The sequence below is a fragment of the Drosophila tropicalis genome, unplaced genomic scaffold (genome assembly GCF_018151085.1).
Source record: "Drosophila tropicalis isolate 14030-0801.00 unplaced genomic scaffold, ASM1815108v1 contig_859, whole genome shotgun sequence".
NCBI classification, from domain to species: Eukaryota; Metazoa; Arthropoda; class Insecta; order Diptera; family Drosophilidae; genus Drosophila; species Drosophila tropicalis.
In genome coordinates, this window is record NW_027173353.1 from 8,162,004 (window position 1) to 8,181,115 (window position 19,112).

General features: G+C 36.5%; 1 protein-coding gene across 9 annotated transcripts in view; it reads left to right on the plus strand.

The window, feature by feature from the left end:
- LOC137582953 (dystrophin) overlaps positions 1–19,112 on the plus strand; it is a 146,840-nt gene that overhangs the window by 102,404 nt on the left and 25,324 nt on the right. For 6 of the 9 annotated variants that reach the window (XM_068297747.1, XM_068297748.1, XM_068297753.1 and 3 more), the window contains 5 exons: positions 360–532; positions 3,805–3,955; positions 5,704–5,827; positions 8,732–8,889; positions 17,357–17,407. In XM_068297747.1, the coding sequence (XP_068153848.1) occupies positions 360–532; positions 3,805–3,955; positions 5,704–5,827; positions 8,732–8,889; positions 17,357–17,407 (657 nt within the window). The remainder of the gene's footprint in view (positions 1–359; positions 533–3,804; positions 3,956–5,703; positions 5,828–8,731; positions 8,890–17,356; positions 17,408–19,112) is intronic. The other 3 variants (XM_068297752.1, XM_068297755.1, XM_068297757.1) reach the window with 1 other exon arrangement.

Below are 19,112 nucleotides of genomic sequence, written 5' to 3' on the forward strand. Positions count from 1 at the left end.
TGTCTCTCAATGTATTTGTGTGCATGTGCTTTATTGTTTCTAAATGGCAAACGTTTAATCCGCAGGCCAAAAGACCCCGAATGCATTCACCTGGCAGACTCTGTGAAATATGTTTGCCTACTTTTAGGCTGTCGGCAACAGGACAAGGCTTTTGCCTGTTTTAGATTTGCATTTCGCTTGTTTTAAATTCAATTTCCTGACACCTGCCGCCACACTTATGAATATCAACTGTGTGGGCACCCAAACACCCACACATACGCAGATGAAAAACTAATTTATAAGCATTTCCGTGTTTTCTTTTTGTGCCTACTCATTCACTTAACTTGGTTTGTGTGTGTTTGTTTTCTTTTTCTTTCCAGGACCTCCAATCGGAAATTGAAACCCATCGCGTGGTTTACGATCGTCTCGATGGCACCGGCCGCAAACTTTTGGGTTCGCTCACCTCACAAGAGGATGCGGTTATGCTGCAGCGTCGCCTGGATGAGATGAATCAACGTTGGAATAATTTAAAATCGAAAAGTATTGCAATCAGGTAAGTGCTTTTCAGACCGAGTTCTCGTTACATTCCCTTGCACTCTCCCTCTCTTGTTCTCTTCGGTTTATGTACGTTTTATTTTTTTCGTTGTTGTTGTTTGGCATTTTTTTTGAATTGTTGCGGACTAAAAGCATATGAAAAAGAAAAAAAAAAAACATTTCAAATAGACTTTAAATAGCTCGTGTTTTTGGAGAGTTTTGTGCTTTCGTGTTCAAATGGGCGCATCCAGTTGAAGGGGCTTGGAACTAGTTTAAAGAGGCCACTGAACTGAGCGAAAATTTTCGTATGAAAAAGTTAAAAAAAACACTAAAATTCTGAACTGGAGTTTCTGAAGTTATACTCTTTTAAACGCCTTGTGGTTAATTTTACTTCAGTTAGTTGGTAAAGAGACCCCCACGCATAGTCATATTTTACTCTTCGCCCTAAAATTCGAAGCGTATCCCATTACTAAGTGTATCATTTATGCTGTTAAGAAAACTATTAACTTATTAGCCAGAGGGTATACGTTAAAAAAAGAGCCACTTGTCTTGCCTTCCAGTTTTAACATAATCCATTTTAAACTGCAAAAGCCTTGTGGTTACTTTTCCAGTTTTAAAGAGTTTGCTTTTATGTTGAAATTGGCCTCCAACTGATACGTTAATTAAACCAAATTAAACTCAAGCAGTTTTCATGACACAAAGATGGTAAAAGGGGGTGGCTCATGGGATGGGAGATTTTTCTTGATGCTGTGGTTTACGGCTTGTAGGTTAAGAGACATTGTGTTGATGAAAATGCGAAAATAACAGTACAAATAAGCGTTGAACCGAACTGGACCACAACAACAGTTTACGCCTGGCCGGTCAGCGGCAGTGAGCAGGCAGGGCAGGCGGGAAGCCGCCAAACGGCTTTGGGATCCATGAATGAAAATCAATAAAAACGAAACGCGTGAAAAATGTCGGAAAATGGGGCCAAAAGTGTGGAAAGAACGGACACAGTGTGTCACTGTGTGATGGAATCGCCATTTTCAAACATGGCCAGACCAAACTCCAACCAGAATTCTGGCCAATGTTGGTTGCTGTAGTTGTAATTTCCACATTTCATAAATAAAACCAGCAAAAGACAGGGGGAGAGAGCGAGCAGAGAATGAACCCGGAGAGTATACAAATATTGTTCGCTCGTTGATATTGATGCGCTGCTGTCTCGTCCGATGATGAAAGTCAGACGCCATGTTTACATTGTCCCCCAAAAGGAGAGTGATGCGAGCCCAAGCCCAAGCCAATGGCGTGTGGTTGGTGTGCTGTAGTGTAAAATGAATAATGATGATGACATGCAAAAATGCTGGCTGGCGAAAACAAGACTGGCTGCTCTCGGTTTTCCATAATGAATATAAATGGCAATTATCCATAAAAATGTTGTATACCCAGGCGTATACGCGATATCATGAGACGAAGCCCGAAAAAGTAGGCAATCATTTTTTTCACTTCCATATTCTCGAGCGTTTTTCAATTAGCGTAAGCACAAGACAGTTGACGAATGACACCTTAAGTGCCCACTGTCCCAGCTTGACTTCCCTCTCCACGCCATCCCCGGGTTCCCCCTCTCCATAAAGCCATCTCTATTGTTCAGGGTTTTCCGTTGACCAAACTTGCCTCGAGTTGACTTATTTGTTTGTTTGTTCCTCTTTTCCTCGTTCGTTCGTTTTGACTGCCAAGATTTGTTAGCTTATAAATTCCTAAGAAATATTTTCGACAGCAGTTGAAAAGTTTTCCCAGTTTTTCCTCTCCCTCTTTCTCTCTTTTCATCATGCTCATGGATTTGCTCTTTCTTTGTTCGCTGTTCGTTTGTATTAGCCGCAGCACTTTTGCCTTTAGCTTTGGGGTCATTTATGTAGAAAGTTCTGCTGGCTTTGAACTTTCTCCTTTCGTTGATTTGCTGTTATTCTTATACTGTTGTTTTCTGGCCAAAACAGAAATAAAACTCTAAGTGAAGCTGGCAATCTCTACAGGTGTTCCGGTCTCAGATTGCCAGTTATTTTGTTGTGCTGTGTTGACTGAGATGCCTCAGAAGATTGATGAATCTGTAGCATGGTTGAAAATTTTTCTTTGGAATTACAATTGCCTGGATGTTAGATGGGTGGTCGTGGTCGCGAAAGAGAAAGAGAGAAAAAAAGGGAAAATGATGAGGTTCATTTTGTGAGTAAAATGATGGATAGGTGAGTGTTGACCCAGCTCAATCAAGGTAGCAATAAAGAGAGAACAAGGGAAAAAGAGCAGCAAAGAGCAGGTGAGGAAATATGACAAGAAATATCTATGATAAGCAGAATCACTTGAGCGAACGAGAATTGGTAGGGTGAGAAATATAATGTGTTTCGATTCCAGAAATCAATTTTCCACTTCCTCACTAATTGCACTTAAACTCATTTTCCGCCTACACAATTATCTATAGCCCGAGCTTTTGGGCTCTAACAAAAGCATTTCATTTCTTTTTCTAACACAATCTACCCATATCAATTTGTCTGCCAAAGTCAGTCAGGAAAAGAATCCGACAAGCTGATAGCTCTATACATATATATTTGAATACAACTTATTTCTCTTGGCATATTTTCGCCCCTGTAGATATTTCCCTTATTATTTCGCTTGAGAGAGAAAAATGAAAGTGGAAGTGGAGGTGGGTGAGTAACCCAAGCATAGGTCTGGCCATTTCCGTTTTCTTTTTTTCTTGCCTTAATTATAAGAAAAAATAATAAAGAAACCGAGAAAAGCGAAAGAAATTCGCCAAAAGATAAACAGACAAAGGCAGACAGAAAAAAGGAAAAGCACAACGACAACTACAGATGAAAATGAGATGACTATGAGATGAAGCCGCCTCTCTGTGGCTATTGTTATTATGGCCAGGCAGACGGAGATTTTTCAGATTTTTCTTCTCCCTCAGTAAGCATAATGGCCAGAAATATGCCAACGACAAGTGGCCCGCAGGAGGAAAAAAAAAAAAAAAGGCAAAAAATAAAATGAGGAATAAAATGTCAGGACATTTCACAATTACAGCGCGACAGCTGAAATTTTAGCATAGACGACGAAGTTTAATAGAGCCCAAACAAGTCCAGAGCGAGAGTGAAATAGGGAGACGTGGGAGATCGGGAGAGGAGATGGAAGCTAGACAAAAACACAAAAAATAGACAAATTATCGCTGACATTTTGTGGCTCCTTGCGCCATTCTCCATTCTGTTGGCTAAAGTGCAAATTAAATTTTCATATTATTACTACAATCATTTTCTTGTCTGCTTCTTACAGAAATCGTTTGGAATCAAATTCAGAACATTGGAATGCTTTGCTTTTATCGTTACGAGAGCTAACCGAATGGGTTATACGCAAGGATACGGAACTGAGCACCTTGGGATTAGGGCCAGTGCGCGGTGATGCGGCCAGTTTGCAAAAGCAGTTGGTAAGTTGGTTGTTTCTTTTTTGTTTGATTAACCAGGTTAGATAGTCGTTTCTGTGGTGCTCCATACCCTGTTAAAAAATATAAAATAATAATAGAATGTCTACATTTCTATAAAATTTCACCTAAATCTAAAAAGACAATGGGAAATCTCTAGTTTTTGCTCTTCCACAGCGATAAAAAATAGATTGTTGAGCTACTTTTCAAGCATTTTCCTAGGGTATTTGCAAGTCGTAGTTTCAACAAATCAGAGTAACCCTTTTGCCACTTGTTTTCTTTGCTTCATTTTCTGTGTTATGTCAACGACCCAGTTTTAACCTTTCTCAAAAGCTCTGACTGCACCTCAATTTGTTGTTGCCCTCAGCCCCAACTAATTGTCTGGAAGGCAGTTGGGTCCTCTACACCTACCTCTCCCTCTCTACCTGTCTCTGTCCCCCTCGCTTATTTCTTTTTGGGGTTGTGGCCTAATTTTTGTTTCAATTTCACCCTCTTCGTTCTCATTTGTTAATTTAATGGTGCATAGACAAGCTCATTTTGGTTGAAACAGAAAAATACTTTTTGTTTTTTCATCGTCAGCGTTGTTGTGTAAATATTTATGAAATTTTATATTTTAGTTCTAATTAAATCAGTTATCTGACAGAGTTTTGGGTTCGCTTTTTGGCAATCACATTAATTGCTAGGCAAATACAATTAGAAACTAGTTGAAATAATTTAAATAATTTTGTTGATTTTCGGCAAAAGTGGCAAGAAGTGGGCATAAATTCCATTTCATTAGTGGAAAGTGCAAATACAAAACACAGAAAAGGTGGTCCAATCGAATAGGGAAAATCCATACAAATTGAATGAATACCCAGATCAATGTATTTAATAGCCTCTCTTTATACATATATGTTACGGGTTTTAGTGAAGATTTCCAAGTATCAACTACTACTAAGTGGCCATAAGTCTTCGTTTTTAGCACTGACCCAATAGAAGGAAAGAATAGGGCGACGCATATATTTCCTTGGAATTCTTAAATAATTGTTAAATGATGCTTGTTATGTCAAAAACATGCTTACACGCACACCTACACACTGAAGCACACACAAACACACACACACACACACATCCTGCACATATCACTTAAGGCCTCGGGTCAAGGAGTGGGGTAAGACGAAGCTTAAGAAGAAGCGAAAAAAATGGAAAGCGAAACCCAAACGAGCTAGTTTGAAAACAGGAGGAAAGAAAAACACTGTCTAACACAGCATGAGCCACTTGGAAATTCACTTAACCCTCCCCGAGAAATAAAGTACAGGGTGGAGAGAAAAATGAGCGAACTTTCACCCCATTCAAAAGGCAGCAGCAAAGTAGCAGAAGGAAACAGCAGCGGCCATGGAACCATGGAGTCATCCTGTAAATCTATTGCCTGCCACTAAGTTACGGTCTGCCGGACATTTACATTTCGGCTTGAATTTTTTCCCTTTCTCTGTCTGTCTCTCTTCTTCTAGCTTCCATTGCTATTTTTATATATTCTCGTATTGTTGCATTTTTATTTTCACAACTAAATGCATTAAACACGAGAATTTATTGTGTATAGGGGAGTGAAGTTTTTGCCATTCTTTGATAGTTTATGGGCCTTGACCACTGGAAATTCTGTACTTATTTCTTTCTACTTGCTTGTAGAGTATTTTTATTTTTCTCATAGCATTTCTTATTCATGAAAGTAAATCTTTCCTTTTTTAATGTTTTCTTTTTCTTCCTTTCTTTTAAAGGACGATCATAAAGCCTTTCGTCGTCAATTGGAGGATAAACGGCCAATTGTGGAGAGCAATTTAACGAGCGGTCGTCAGTATATTGCCAACGAAGCAGCCGTCTCAGATACTAGCGATACGGAGGGTAAGTTTTATATTCCCATTATCTACTTTTACTACTAAAAAGGTCTTTCTACTAAATGTTTGAGCTTGCCCCCAACCCTACTCCAAAAGTCGATAAGTTTCATTGGGCCATAAGAAATATTTAAAATATTAAAGTTCAAATTGCGAAATATCTGTAAAAATTGTAAGTCTAAAGGTTATGACCAGATTCAAATGATGTGCCCTTTTCAAAGAGTTAACATATAATCTATGCTGACCATGAATTAGGACCAAACAACATATCTTATCTGTACCTAATTTCAATCTGTTGTTAATTCCGGCATCGTGTTAAATTTGTCGCCAAATTGTATGTAACAGCCGAGTCGATTTACCCAAGACCGTCTGTCTGTCTCAATTAACACCTAGATTTTGGAGACTTTGAAAGAAGGAGCCATCAAATAAGCCATGTAGATCGGTGATGATAATTGAATATTTTTTTTTATTACAAGTTTTTTAAACAAAAATATAGTTTCCATGAAAAGTGAAGAATAGAATGTTAATTTAAAGAAAAAGTTTTCCTTGAAATTTAAACAGTTTGAAGTTACTCAAACCAAACATGGAAAGTAACTAAAATCAACATGCACAATTGTTGCTTTAACTATTCTCCAACAGCTTGGCAAGCTGTAAAAACCGCAAGCTCACACACACGCACCACACACACACACGTACACACACATTTGAAGAGAGAGAGTCACACAGAGGACTTTGCGAACGTGAGCGCCTAAAAGTAGACAACTGTTGTTGCGGCCAGACTGCAGAATTGCCAATTGATTTTCACTTCTTTTAGCCCAACGACCAAAGTTCAACTAAGCTTCCACTGCTCCCTCTCTTTTTTGTTTAAACTCTAGTTAACAATTTAGCAAATGACTGTGTGTGTGTGAGTGTGTGTGTGTGTGTGGGAGGCAGCAGGGTAGGGAATTGTGGATTTTGTTTTGGGGTTTTAACGTTTTTTTTCACCCACATTGAGCGGGCGTCAACGATAATTGCGACCAGAGCAATTAGTGCGATTAGTACGCTATTAGAGCAAGAGAGCGAACCCACTGAACTCTGAGCTGTCTCTGGTTTAGCAGTTGGTTTCTATTTTATATGCCATTTGATTTTAGCCATTTTGATGTTTATTTTGTGGTATACCAATTTACCTCTCGCTTCTTCTCTCTCTCTCTCTCTCTCTCTCTCTCTCTCTCTCTGCGTCTCTGTTTTGTGTGCTTAAGAGATAAGCAGAATTGTTTAAATTAAAATGAAATAGTTAATAGTTGTTTTTTAGTTCGAAAAAGGACAAATTAAATTTTCAAAAATATTTTACTTATCTTCGTTTCTGTCTAATATCTGTTTCTTTCATTTCAATTTAAATCCCAGAGAACTTTTCCTTTTAAGCAAGAGAATTTTATTCAAGCAGCATGAAAATTGAAATTGAAGGCAATGGCAAGAAAGTTTTTCCTTTTAGCAGCTGTCCATCAGAGACTTTTCCATCTTGAGTGTGACAGTACGCGACAGAGAGCGAGATAGAGAGAGAGAGAGAGAGAGCGGAAAACATTCAACACGATAAAACTCAATCTTTAAATTGAATTTGAATATTACAACAACAACAACAAGAACAAGAAGAACAGCGGCACGAAAGGAAGGAAGTTTCAACTCAACTCTCGATATTTGCTTAGCATCATATTACCAACAACTGGTTGGTTTCTGGGCCTTGGCTTGGCCATAAAACTTGTACGCCATCTCTTCATCTCTTAGCAGTTCCTCCATCTGTGTCTCCGTCCGTGCATTAAATTAAATTCGGATTTAGACCAAGTTTTCATCGATGGCTCTGTCGCTGTTGTCGTCTTTGTACGTACGTTTTGCACACTGTGTCACTGTGTCTGCGTTTCCATGGCTTTTCCAGCTGCCACTTGTCAGTCTCGCCATGCTGCCATCTCGCTCCACATTTTCTCTCTTGCATTTTGCCCCAAGTTTTTTTTTTCCGCCCCATCTTTTTCTGCCACATTTCATGTCATCTTGTCTTTCAAATTTCATGACACTCTTTCCCAATGCGGAAAATTAGAAATGTCTTAAGTGGTTTTCGATTATTTTAATCGCATCGATTCGATAAGTTTTTCACCGCGAATAACTTATGGATAGATGTTGAGATTTGTACCTTAACTTCTCTTAATCACTGTTGCAAAGTTACGCTTACTCCGTTTGGCAAAGTAATCAAATTTCTATGTCAAAGTTGCACCTTTGATTCATTGATTTTGATTATCATTCAACATCAATTGCAAGTCAAATTTGTTGTAATTGGATTTTAGTCTTTGCCTGTCTCCCCTCGAACTGTCCCTCTCCCTTTTTGTTTCCCAATTGGATTTCTAATTCCCCAAAAGATATTTCACTTAACTTTTACCTGACCATTTCTCTGTCTGTCTGTTTGTCTCTCTAAGTCTATCTGTGTGCGCGCCAATTTAACGTTTTATACCCAAAGGGCATCATGCCCTCACTGGCACGCCTCATTCCTTTACCTTCAAACAATCTCCACCTTGATTTTGATTCAAACATTTGCTTGAGGTACTTGAATGTAAGATTATTTTATTGCAAATTTAATCACCAGGCACCATCAGCATAATCAAAGTTTCACTTGCTGTTGCTGCTCCTCCTTCTCGGGCTCTGTCTCTATCTCTTTCTCTCACTCTCTTCGTCTCTCCCTTTCTATCTCAGCATTATAATCATCGACATTGGCAGGCATTAAGAGTCATAATATCATCTCTAATTCATAAACTCCTCTCTGTACGTGCCGAAGATTTCTTCTTTCTCCTCCTTTCTGCCTTTTGAATTTCCACCATAATTTGACTTTCTCTGTGGCACTTATATCATTTTGTTCATGTTCTTTCCACTTATTTTCTTCTGCTGATTGCAGCCGCCCATGATTCGGATTCACGTTACATGTCCGCCGAGGAGCAAAGCCGTGAGCTGACACGCAGCATACGCCGTGAAGTTGGCAAACTTTCTGAGCAATGGAACAATCTAATCGATAGATCTGACAATTGGAAGCATCGCCTAGATGAATATATGACGGTAAGTTACATAGAGAAACCGAAATCATTTGAAAATTACTTCATTTACTTAACTGTTTACTGTTTGGATTTCTTTATTTTGTTTTTGTTATTAATATCTTCGTCTAAATTTGTTTCTCTTGTTTTGTGTTTGTGTGGGAAAAATGTGAATAATATTTTATTCAATTGCTACCATAAAAACCACATGTAGAGCCAAAAAACAACAAATGGCTAATAAATGCAAGTGTGTTTTTTATGACATTTCATATTTTTGGCCACAAATGTCTGATGGTTGATGTCGGTCGGTTGGTTGGTTGCTGGAACTGTTGATGTTTCTGTTGTTGTCGTTACTCATACGCACCGTAAATTTTTCGTTGCAACAAAGTTCTGGCTTGGCAAGGCATAAAAATGTCACATCACACGCAGTATACACACACATGTGTATGTCTTTCAATGTGTGTGCTCAAACAATGGACATATGTGTTTGTGTGTAACTCGTTGAATGTATAAAATATCAAAGCGCATAAAATGCACATATTTTGTATGCGATATATATGTAGCAGCCGCATACTTTTAGCAGTAACAAAAATCAATACACAACATGGCCATAAAATCGAGGTGAAAGGGGCAAAGGATCAGGAATACTTGCCATAAAGTGAGAATAAATATATATATATATGTATATATATGCGAGAGAAGAGAAAAGTTAAGGAATATGAAACCAACTACTCCATACATTCCATTCATTCACTTTTTGTTTCTGTTTAGGCATTTACCCGAGTTGCTTATCTTTCAATCTATATGTAGTATGTAGGTTACTCTACTTTTGATTTATATGACATTGGGGAAAAACTTTTGACAATTTCCAATATTTATTGGCACAAATTTTTCATAATGTTTAGATTAAATCTGTTCTTGGCCATATTAAAGCTTTTTTTTTAAAATAGTTAGCTAAGCTTTTTATGCCGGAAATTCCAGTAAAATAGTTAGTGAAAGAGAGAACTTTCTCGGTCTCGGTTACATAGTTAATTGACCACAAAACCAAAACTAAAAATAAAAAAGAAAAAACATGCAGCAGGAGCAAGAAATTTATATTAATTGTAGAAAAGTTAAAAACCAAAAAAAAGCGAAAAAATGTGTGCATAAAAAAACTTTTGTGCACTTTCAGTTAAAAAACCCAACCTGAGAAAGTTTTTCGCTCCTCTCCTTTTCGTTTTTTGAATAGTTGGCAAACTGTTTGCATTGCCTGACATAATGTTAATGAAATAAAAGTGCACTCTTGCATACACATAACCGAAAAAGAAAGGAAGCAAACAGAAAAAGAGTTGACCGACCACGACAAATGTCGTGGACAGATTCTATACAGCGGAAAATTCTATAAACGGAAACTCTATTCAAATTCTAAACTTTAATTTACCTACTGCTTGGCATTCCAATTGCAATGGAATTTCATCTTCAATTAGTTCACATTCTGCTCTGCGTTCATTCCATCATTACTGTCAAGACGAAATGCCTTCGATTCTCTTCTCATCTTAGCCTACATACTCAGACCGAATGAATCCGCAAAATGCATTCACATTGCTAATGAAAAGGGTTCACTGGCAATTACCGGGAAGGCATGCATTCAGGCAGCCAGGCAAACTAGACTCTCTCTGATGGACATGCCAATAAATTGGTGAGGGTAGACTCTGGACTGAAGCTCACATGTGTCCAACGACCAAAGCCACAAAACTACTTCTGCCTCATTTAGCAAATAATGCAGACAGGCTAAGAGAGTGGAAGGAGAACTCTGAATTTTATGGACTTGACTCGACAACAGATCGAAAAATGGGATAGCTGGGATGAGGGGGGGAAAATGTTCATTCAATTGCCCAAAGCAGAAACCATTCAATTGGTTTTGCTTGCAAAAATCAGCAATTGTGGCAACATAAGCATGAAGGGGCAGCAGCCGCAGAGAATGGCCGCTAAAAAGCAATTGCTTAACGCTTTGAAATATGTTTCATTGATTTCCTGTAAAACTGTTGGAAAAATAGCAAAATAAATGTAGGAAAAAAAAAAAAAAAAAACGACAACAAGAAAAGGGAAAGAAAACAAGCACATGAATGGCCGGAAAAGTCCTTGCAGTGACCATAATTTAACCGCACATGTGGTCGATATTGACGCATACACACACTGGCACACACTCATTTAACCCCTTATGACCAACGATTGGACACAGCTGGTTGGTGTCGTCCTGCTGGCTGCAGAAACTCCTGCTTAAGTTCTTCTTTGGTCTTTGGCCATTTAAGCCAATATGTGTGAAAAATGTGTGTGGGAACAGCTTTATGTGTGTGTGTGTGTGTGAAGAGTATTCGTTGCATTTTTAGCTTGCTTTATTATTATGCAGTCCAGCTTCGACACAAAGAAATCAATTTAAGTTTTTTTTTTTTTAAAGTGAGCCAGAGAGAGAGAGAAAGAGAAAACACACATAAATCACTCATACGCAGTGGGTGGCCGATCGAAAAAAAGCGGCTAAACTTGTGATTTATGGCTGACTCTTTATGATGCTGGTCGCCAAACACAAAATGTCCTAGGAAAAATAATAATATCAACAAAATACTCACAAATACTCACAATTGTGTGACATAAGTAAGAAAAAAGTAGTCAAAAAATTTGAACAACCCCAAAAGTAGGCAACACACGAAGCTAGTATAAGACTTTTGTTAGTACAGACATAAACCAAATCACATTTAAATTATAAAATCAATTAATTAAGATTTTCAAAACGAGTTTTAATAAAATTATCTACAATGATTCATTCTGTGCAAAAAATGTTGTAAATAATATTTGTTTACTTGTTTTTTTTTATAGACCCTAACGGTAAAAAGGTGATTTATATTCTCATTTTGTAACGACAATTTGTCATGTTGCGGCCCATTAAATGTTTAAAGATTGATTAAAAAACCCGAAAACCCTTTGCCACAAAAAAAAAGGCAAAAGAAAAATATACCAGAAGATATATATACATATATACATCATCTGTCGTTTTGGCACGCTGGGGAAATCAATTGATTGTCACGCTAAAATGGTTTGGCTTTGGCTTTGCTTTTGATGGTTTCACTTCAATCTTTACCTCTCTCCCTTTGTATCAGTGTGATTACTTTGTCTATCAAGAAAGCACCTACCGACCACCTTCCCACCTTCCCACCTACCTATATATATAAAGGGATATACATCCGTTTTGCCAGCTATTCGGCAACGCCCCACAATCAATTTTATGTGATACCGCAATATGGCGGTGGCTCTCGTTTGTTTTTTGTTCCCTGTTTGAGGTCCTTTTATTTGCACAAAAACTGCACAAATATGCCACGAAATGTAACCAATGTATAATTGTCAAACGTGTTGGTGTTGCGCACACACACACACACAAACACAAAGAGAGTTACCTATAGAACATATAGAAATTGCTGTTGTTGCCCCAGCCATGTGGCCAATTCATTTGCACTGTCAGTTTTTTCCTCGAATGGTTTTTGTTAGTTTCCTTTCTATGTATTGCTGGCAGCGCCATTTTGTGTGCGTTTTGCCAATTTCACCCATTTTGGAGTTGAGTGGCTTGTATTTGAGGATGCGGGAATCGGCGGGTGGTTGGGAGTGTCAAGGGTTTCATTTCATAAATATTTTTGTTTGCTCTTTTCCGTTGTATATGTGAATGTTATTGAAGCAAAAATATATTTTGCCCTGAGGATCCAATGAAATGAAATTTGCTAGCATGAAATAGTTCTTTAATTGGCATTGGCTTTTTTCGAATGTAATTGAATGGAAAGCTAAATAAATATTCTCTTTCTTTTCTCAAATGAGTTTTATGATTAACACTGGCAAAAGTTCAACATTGAAATTTCAACTATACAGGAAATCCATTCGAAACCCAAACGAAACTGCAAACACCAAGATTTAGTTTTTTTTTCTTTCGGTTTTGTTTCCTTCATTTTTCTTGAGACGACAAATCGCCTCTGTGAAGAGATAAATATGCATATGAAGTGAGACAAGGAGAGAAAAAAAATTGCTTGCCCCCGCCACGGCTGCCCCAAAAGGTGGCAGAGTGAAAAATTATGCGCTTAAAAATAGATTTTTCCGGCGACACTCCAAAAAAAAAAAACCGAAAACAAACCAAAAAGTGGCGACAAAAAGGAAAACCAACTATGTCTGGAGTTTGTCTCTGTCTGCAGTTCATAAATTTTATTTGCTCGAGGCAAGTGTAGGCTTCACACCAAAAAAAAGAAAAAAAATCACAAAAAAAGGAAAAACAATAAAGAAAATCCACAAGGAAAATTAAAAGAAAAATCTCCTCGCTTATGATAAACTCGTTCGAAATATTTTTCACACTTTGTCAGTTGAGCAAGGCATGGCAAGGCAAAGGCCTCATGATTGTGGCTGAGCCTCAATGAAGTTATTAAACATTCAGACCAAGATGAATGAGGGGAGAGATTAGGTGGCGAGGCAAGGACTACTGATATCATGCACGTAGTTAAACAGGGGGCAAATATTTCTTGCTTTAGTGTTTAAATTTTGATTTCTTGTAAATAATAGTCAGCGAGAGTAACTAACATTAGGCTAATCGGCTCAAGCAGATGCTTAGTTTGATCTAACTATTCCAGTCTCGTTTTGTCTCATTGTTTTATCTAAACTCATTCCCAAGTTGAAGGTTTAATTAGTTTCACTTAATCTAAACATAATTATAGTTAATTGCTAGAATTAGTCAAAACAAAGGCATATATTTAAGTGCCTAGCTAAATTAATCAAAGTTAACTTTGGCTTAGGCATGTATTAAGTAATTCAAGTTTGCTGATATACTAAAGTCTTTAACAAGATTATTTGAGTTATATTCAAATAGGAGTAGTTTGTGGTTTATGTCGCACACACCCCCCTTGGTACACACACACACACCTCTGTCGTGTCTTAGCGTAGTTAGCTGTTAATAATGTTTTCTGTTTATGAGTTTTTGCAAATGTAAAGAGTAGGGAAAAGTAAAGGCAACATATTTTGTATTTGTTTAATACTTTGGCCTTCGCTGACCAAAATGACTCATATTTCACATGTTAACTCATTCAAAATGCTTTAGCCTTAAAAGAAGGAAGAAAAGGGTTAATAAACATTTGTAAATTGTCATAAAATCATCCGAAAACAAAAATGCGGGAACAATAAAGTCAAATATATTTAAATTATATAGGAAAAAAGGGGGGGAAAATGTGAGAGAGACAAAGCGGCAACAAACAGATTGAAAAATTATAACAACGCTCAAAAGTGGCACTCAAAACCACTCAAAAGTGACAACCACTTAATGAGCCACTAGCCAGAGATAAAGACAGAGAGAGAGAGACAGAGCGGCAAACAAAGAATGAGTGGGAGAGTGGTGGATAATTCATAGAGTATCAACAATATATGTAAACAAATCTCAAAAAATGCGAAGCAACAAGTGAGAGAGAACCAAGTGTGAGAGAGCTAGCGAGAGGAGAACAACAAGTTTCGTTACATTGAGTGCAAAGTGGTGGCCCCACAGTGGTGCAGTGCCGCAACCGCTCAGCACTCAACACTTAACGCACTGGAGACGACTGCCACCGGCTGGCTGCTTTGTTGTTGCGTCCAGTTCACTTCAGTTTAGTTAACGAAACGTTGGCGAGTAAGTTGGTCGCATGTGGTCGAACGCAAGCCGGTAAACTCAGAGATTGAGCTACATTTTTTCCCAGGATCGACGCTTAAGAATTGTAAACCTAAAAGTGATTTGTGCCTATATATATATGTGTGTGTGTGTGTGTGTGAGTGATGGAAAAGCAAATCTTTTCGCATTAATCTTCAGTTGCAGAAGACGTGTAAAACAAAAAAAATAAAAGAAATTAATAAAAATAAAAGCAAATCTCTTTGCGACCCAAAACAAACGAAAGTAACAAGAGTAATAAGGTCGAAATTTATAATCATAATTTTATGTCAACGTCAACGAAGTGAGAAATGAAATTGAAATGAAATGAAATTCTTTGTAACAGTCACGTTTAAAATTGTGCTCCCTTTTTTTTGCCGCGAATCGTGTTCAATATAACATTGTTATTTTGTCTGCAGCCATCCCAAAAAATAATCAGACGACAAAAAACAAAACCAAAAAAAAAACCTTAAAATAAGTGTTGGTTGTTTTTTTTTTTTTTTTGGTGAAAATATGGCGATGGCGTTAAGCAAATTTTTGCTAAATAAGCTACTCAAATAAAGCTGAAATTTAGTTCATCATAAGCATGTGGGATAGGGGAGGTGGGGAACGTTTCTTAAACTTAAAAGAATTTTAGATTTTCACGTGTTTTTAAACTGATAATAACTTTTATGAATATTATTTAAGCCAAGTTCTAAAAATCTATTTAAAATTTGTTGTGATTTGTGTAAGAAACTGGTAGACTTTAAGAATTTTCACCTCTATAAGAAAGGTATAAGACTATAAAAAACAGCTCTAAAGATATTTGCAAGATCTAATGTAGTGTTATCCTAATGTGACTTCTTTAAATAAGTTTTAAAGTTCGGTCTCAAAGTCTTTTCAGACATTTTGAAAGTATTAAGTTTAGTTAAGTATTTTAAAAGTTTGCTTGAAGTTAAAGCACATTGATTGTTTCAACAGCTAACTATATTATAAATAATTTAGTTATCTGCTTCGATTCTTTAATAAAACAAAGACCACTACTACTAGTATTTTTGATTTCCAGCTAGTCATTGAAACCAAAAGTATCTCTTATATGATTTACGAGATTTCTTACTTACATATATCACTAAGTAGACATTCTCTGTCATAAATGCAAAACATTTCCTCAGAAATCTTGTCTATGTGCATATAACCCTGATAGCATTTGCTATCTAAACATACTGATTCTTTACATTTCTTTTTCTTTTTTTTTTTTTTGTCTTTGTATACAAATGACTTATCATTTAATTGCATGCAAAAGATGCATTTATTCTGGGCCATATCTTTAATAGATAAACTCTTGCACTTTATAAGTTAACAACAAATAAATCTCATTTCCAACTACATCTCCATCCCATGGCCAAGTCAATCTCCACCTTCACCAGCTTCATCTTCAACCCACCGCAATTTTTAATATCCCACGCAAAACTTGTCAAATTTTGCTGTTTGGAAGCCTCCGGCAGATGAAGGTCGTTTTGCATTTTATTGAAATTCCTTCCTTTAGCTCCTGCCTGCCTGTTGTTGATGATGCTGAATCTCTCACTCTCTCTCTCTCTCTCTCTTTCTTGGATGTTCATTTTATTTGTTAAAGTTGTCGCTTTATTTGCCCGCTGCCACCGCCTTGCCAGAGGGGAGAAGCTCTTCGACTCTTTTTTTGGGGTCCCAGCTAGCAGCAACTTGCTTCCACACTTTATCTTTGTCATCATTTTGAGTGTGTGTGTGTGTGTGTGTGTGTGTGCAACGCCTCACATTTCCATATGTAAAGTACATATATACATTATGTATCTCAACTGGATTTTAGTATCTTTTACATTTGTGTTCATTGTTGTTCATTCTTTGGTCTTTATCTTGTCTGGATGCGAGGCCTTTGACGCTGTCAGTTGAGGTTAATTAGGATAAATATGACTCAAAACAATTCAATGAATCTTTCTGTCTCGCTGGCGCCATCTGGCGTGTGTATGTACATATATTTCAAGGTTATAATGAACATGTTAGTATTTGAAATGAAAGAATGTTGTATGTTATAAACACACCATCATCATCTTCTTTCTTTCATCTTTTCGATCATTAGCTTTTGCCTGCTGTGCCCCAATTCACGACTGTTATTCACATTAAATTCCTGTGAAACGAATCAAAGACACTGAAACTCCGAGGTTGACGATCACGAATACGTTCGTTCGATGATGTCACTCATTGATTTATCTTTCATTGAACTCTTATTGGGGAAGAAGTTGCACAAACAGAAACGGAGTGAGAACAAAGTCTGCCATATATTCATTTGCGTATTTAAGAACAATTACAGCTCTAAAAATTAACAATCTTTAAATTCTTAAACTTAGTTTAAGCACATTGCAAATTTCAGGACTCCATCTTGTGCAAATCTGTATAAAAATAATGATTCTTCCAGAAGAATTTCTATACAAAGGAAAGGAATAAGAACTTAATCTTTTTCAAAGCGCTAAAAGCAATAAAATACCTTTTAATTTTTAAAGGTAGAAAAGGTTTAAAAAGTTGTGAACATTTCTAAGCCCAGATCTAATACAACATTCTCCGTACTTTATTTAAAACTCATTTAGGAAAAACCAATTTACTTTTACAATTACAAAGTTAGTTTTAAAAAACAAAACACAGTTAACACCATAAACTTGTTAAACAATTTTCTCATGTTTTTCGTTGTTCTTGTTTTTTTTTTCATACATTTTCTTTTAGTTTATAATTTTTGTAATTTTTTGCTGACTTGATTTTTTCTTTTCTTCTTTTTGTCTTTTTTCATTTTTTGGACAATTCTCTTTTGCAGACAAAATCAGTTTCAGTTGTCTCTGATATTCTGAAAACCAACACTCTCAAAGTAAATATGTTTTACAATTTTTGTACATTTTTTATTTCTTGTTTATTTGTCGGTTATTAACATAAAAACTCACGACCAAATGTTTTTGTTGGGGCGGGTGCAAGTCATAAAACTCATTTTGTTGTTGTTATTGATGTTCTTGTTAACAAATGACACATTTATCTAACATCCAGATAACATTCAATATATAGAAGTATGTATGTCCCTTGATCATCTCAAACTGATGGCAAGAACATATAATTAATGCCCCAATGAAACGAAATGTTGGCTTTTTTATTGTCTCACATTTGAACACAAACACACACACATGTTGGTTGGTTATGCATTGGGGGAGGGGAGTGAAATTTATGAATTGCTTTCGGGATTGCTTTAACCCCTTCAGACACTTTGACCCAATTCAAATGGGTGGCTGCCGAGATAAGAGCCATTGAATGAGCAATTGACAAAGATGACGACGATGATGATGATGAATTCAAAAGCATATAAACTACAATTCAATTGAAGAATCGTTAAGAATTCACATTTTGATTTAAATATTTTTAAATTTCACTGTTTATTTTTGTTTTTTTAATATTTTAAATTGTAAGTAAACTTAAAATGTAAAATGATTCAGCTGTCAGCTGCCTTGTCCTCAATCAATCAACTCTCTGTCATATGTATGCATACAATGTGCCTGGTTAGCGCTCATTAACGAAATTGATATTCCTAACCTTCACTATACATATATGAATATATATAATGTTACATAAAAGATAAGTAACTTTATTATATATTAAATAAATAATAATATAATATACTTTTTTACATTTCATTTCCCACACAAAGCCTTGCCTTTCATTAATATTTTCATATGAAAAACATTCCCAATTTCGATTGCTGACTGTTGAAATTTTTGTGTTTTACTCTTACTTAGGGTCTCCTTGTTTTGGTCAAGCATTTACAAATAAAAAAACTATCTAGATTATATATACATACGTATATTTGATCTGCATGATAAAAATATTAATGTAATTTAGGCATTTTTTAACCGTTACTAACTAATGATGATCTTATATACATATAAGTTCACACCAAATTTGTATTTAAATCAAAATCAGTTAGGGTCTTTGCAAGGGCGTATTAAAAAACGAAACACGTCGTCCCTCTGTTTTCTCATGCTCGTTGCTATCTCCCCTTACATTAAGGTGCAGGCAAAATATTGACAAAAAGAGAAGAAAAAAAAATGGGGAAAAATGTGCGAATTTAAATTTCTTTTAATATTTATTTATTTTCGTATTTACCTTATTTACTTACCTCACAGTCTGCAATTGCGATTCCATGTGCTTATTTACCTCACATTTCGTACGTTACACGTTCATACTAAACGGCATTTAAATACCATAAATACTTGTACTACATACAGAGAGAGAGAGAGAAACACATGGGGAGAGAGGGAGAGGAAAAGACGTAAATTCCCTTTTTGTGGGCACTGTACAAAATGTACAAATAAAACCAAAATGGATGTAAACAAACACCGCTCATGTGCGATGTATGGATGGTGGCTATGGTTGTATCCTACTCCCAAAAGCTTTCGTCTTCCTTCTGCCTGCTCGCTCGCTGTCTCTTTTGTGGAATTCACCCTTCATTTGAGTAAACTCAATATGTGTATTCTGTTTGCATTTTGGTTTTCTTATACAAGAGCTACTTATGATTATGAAAAGTTCTT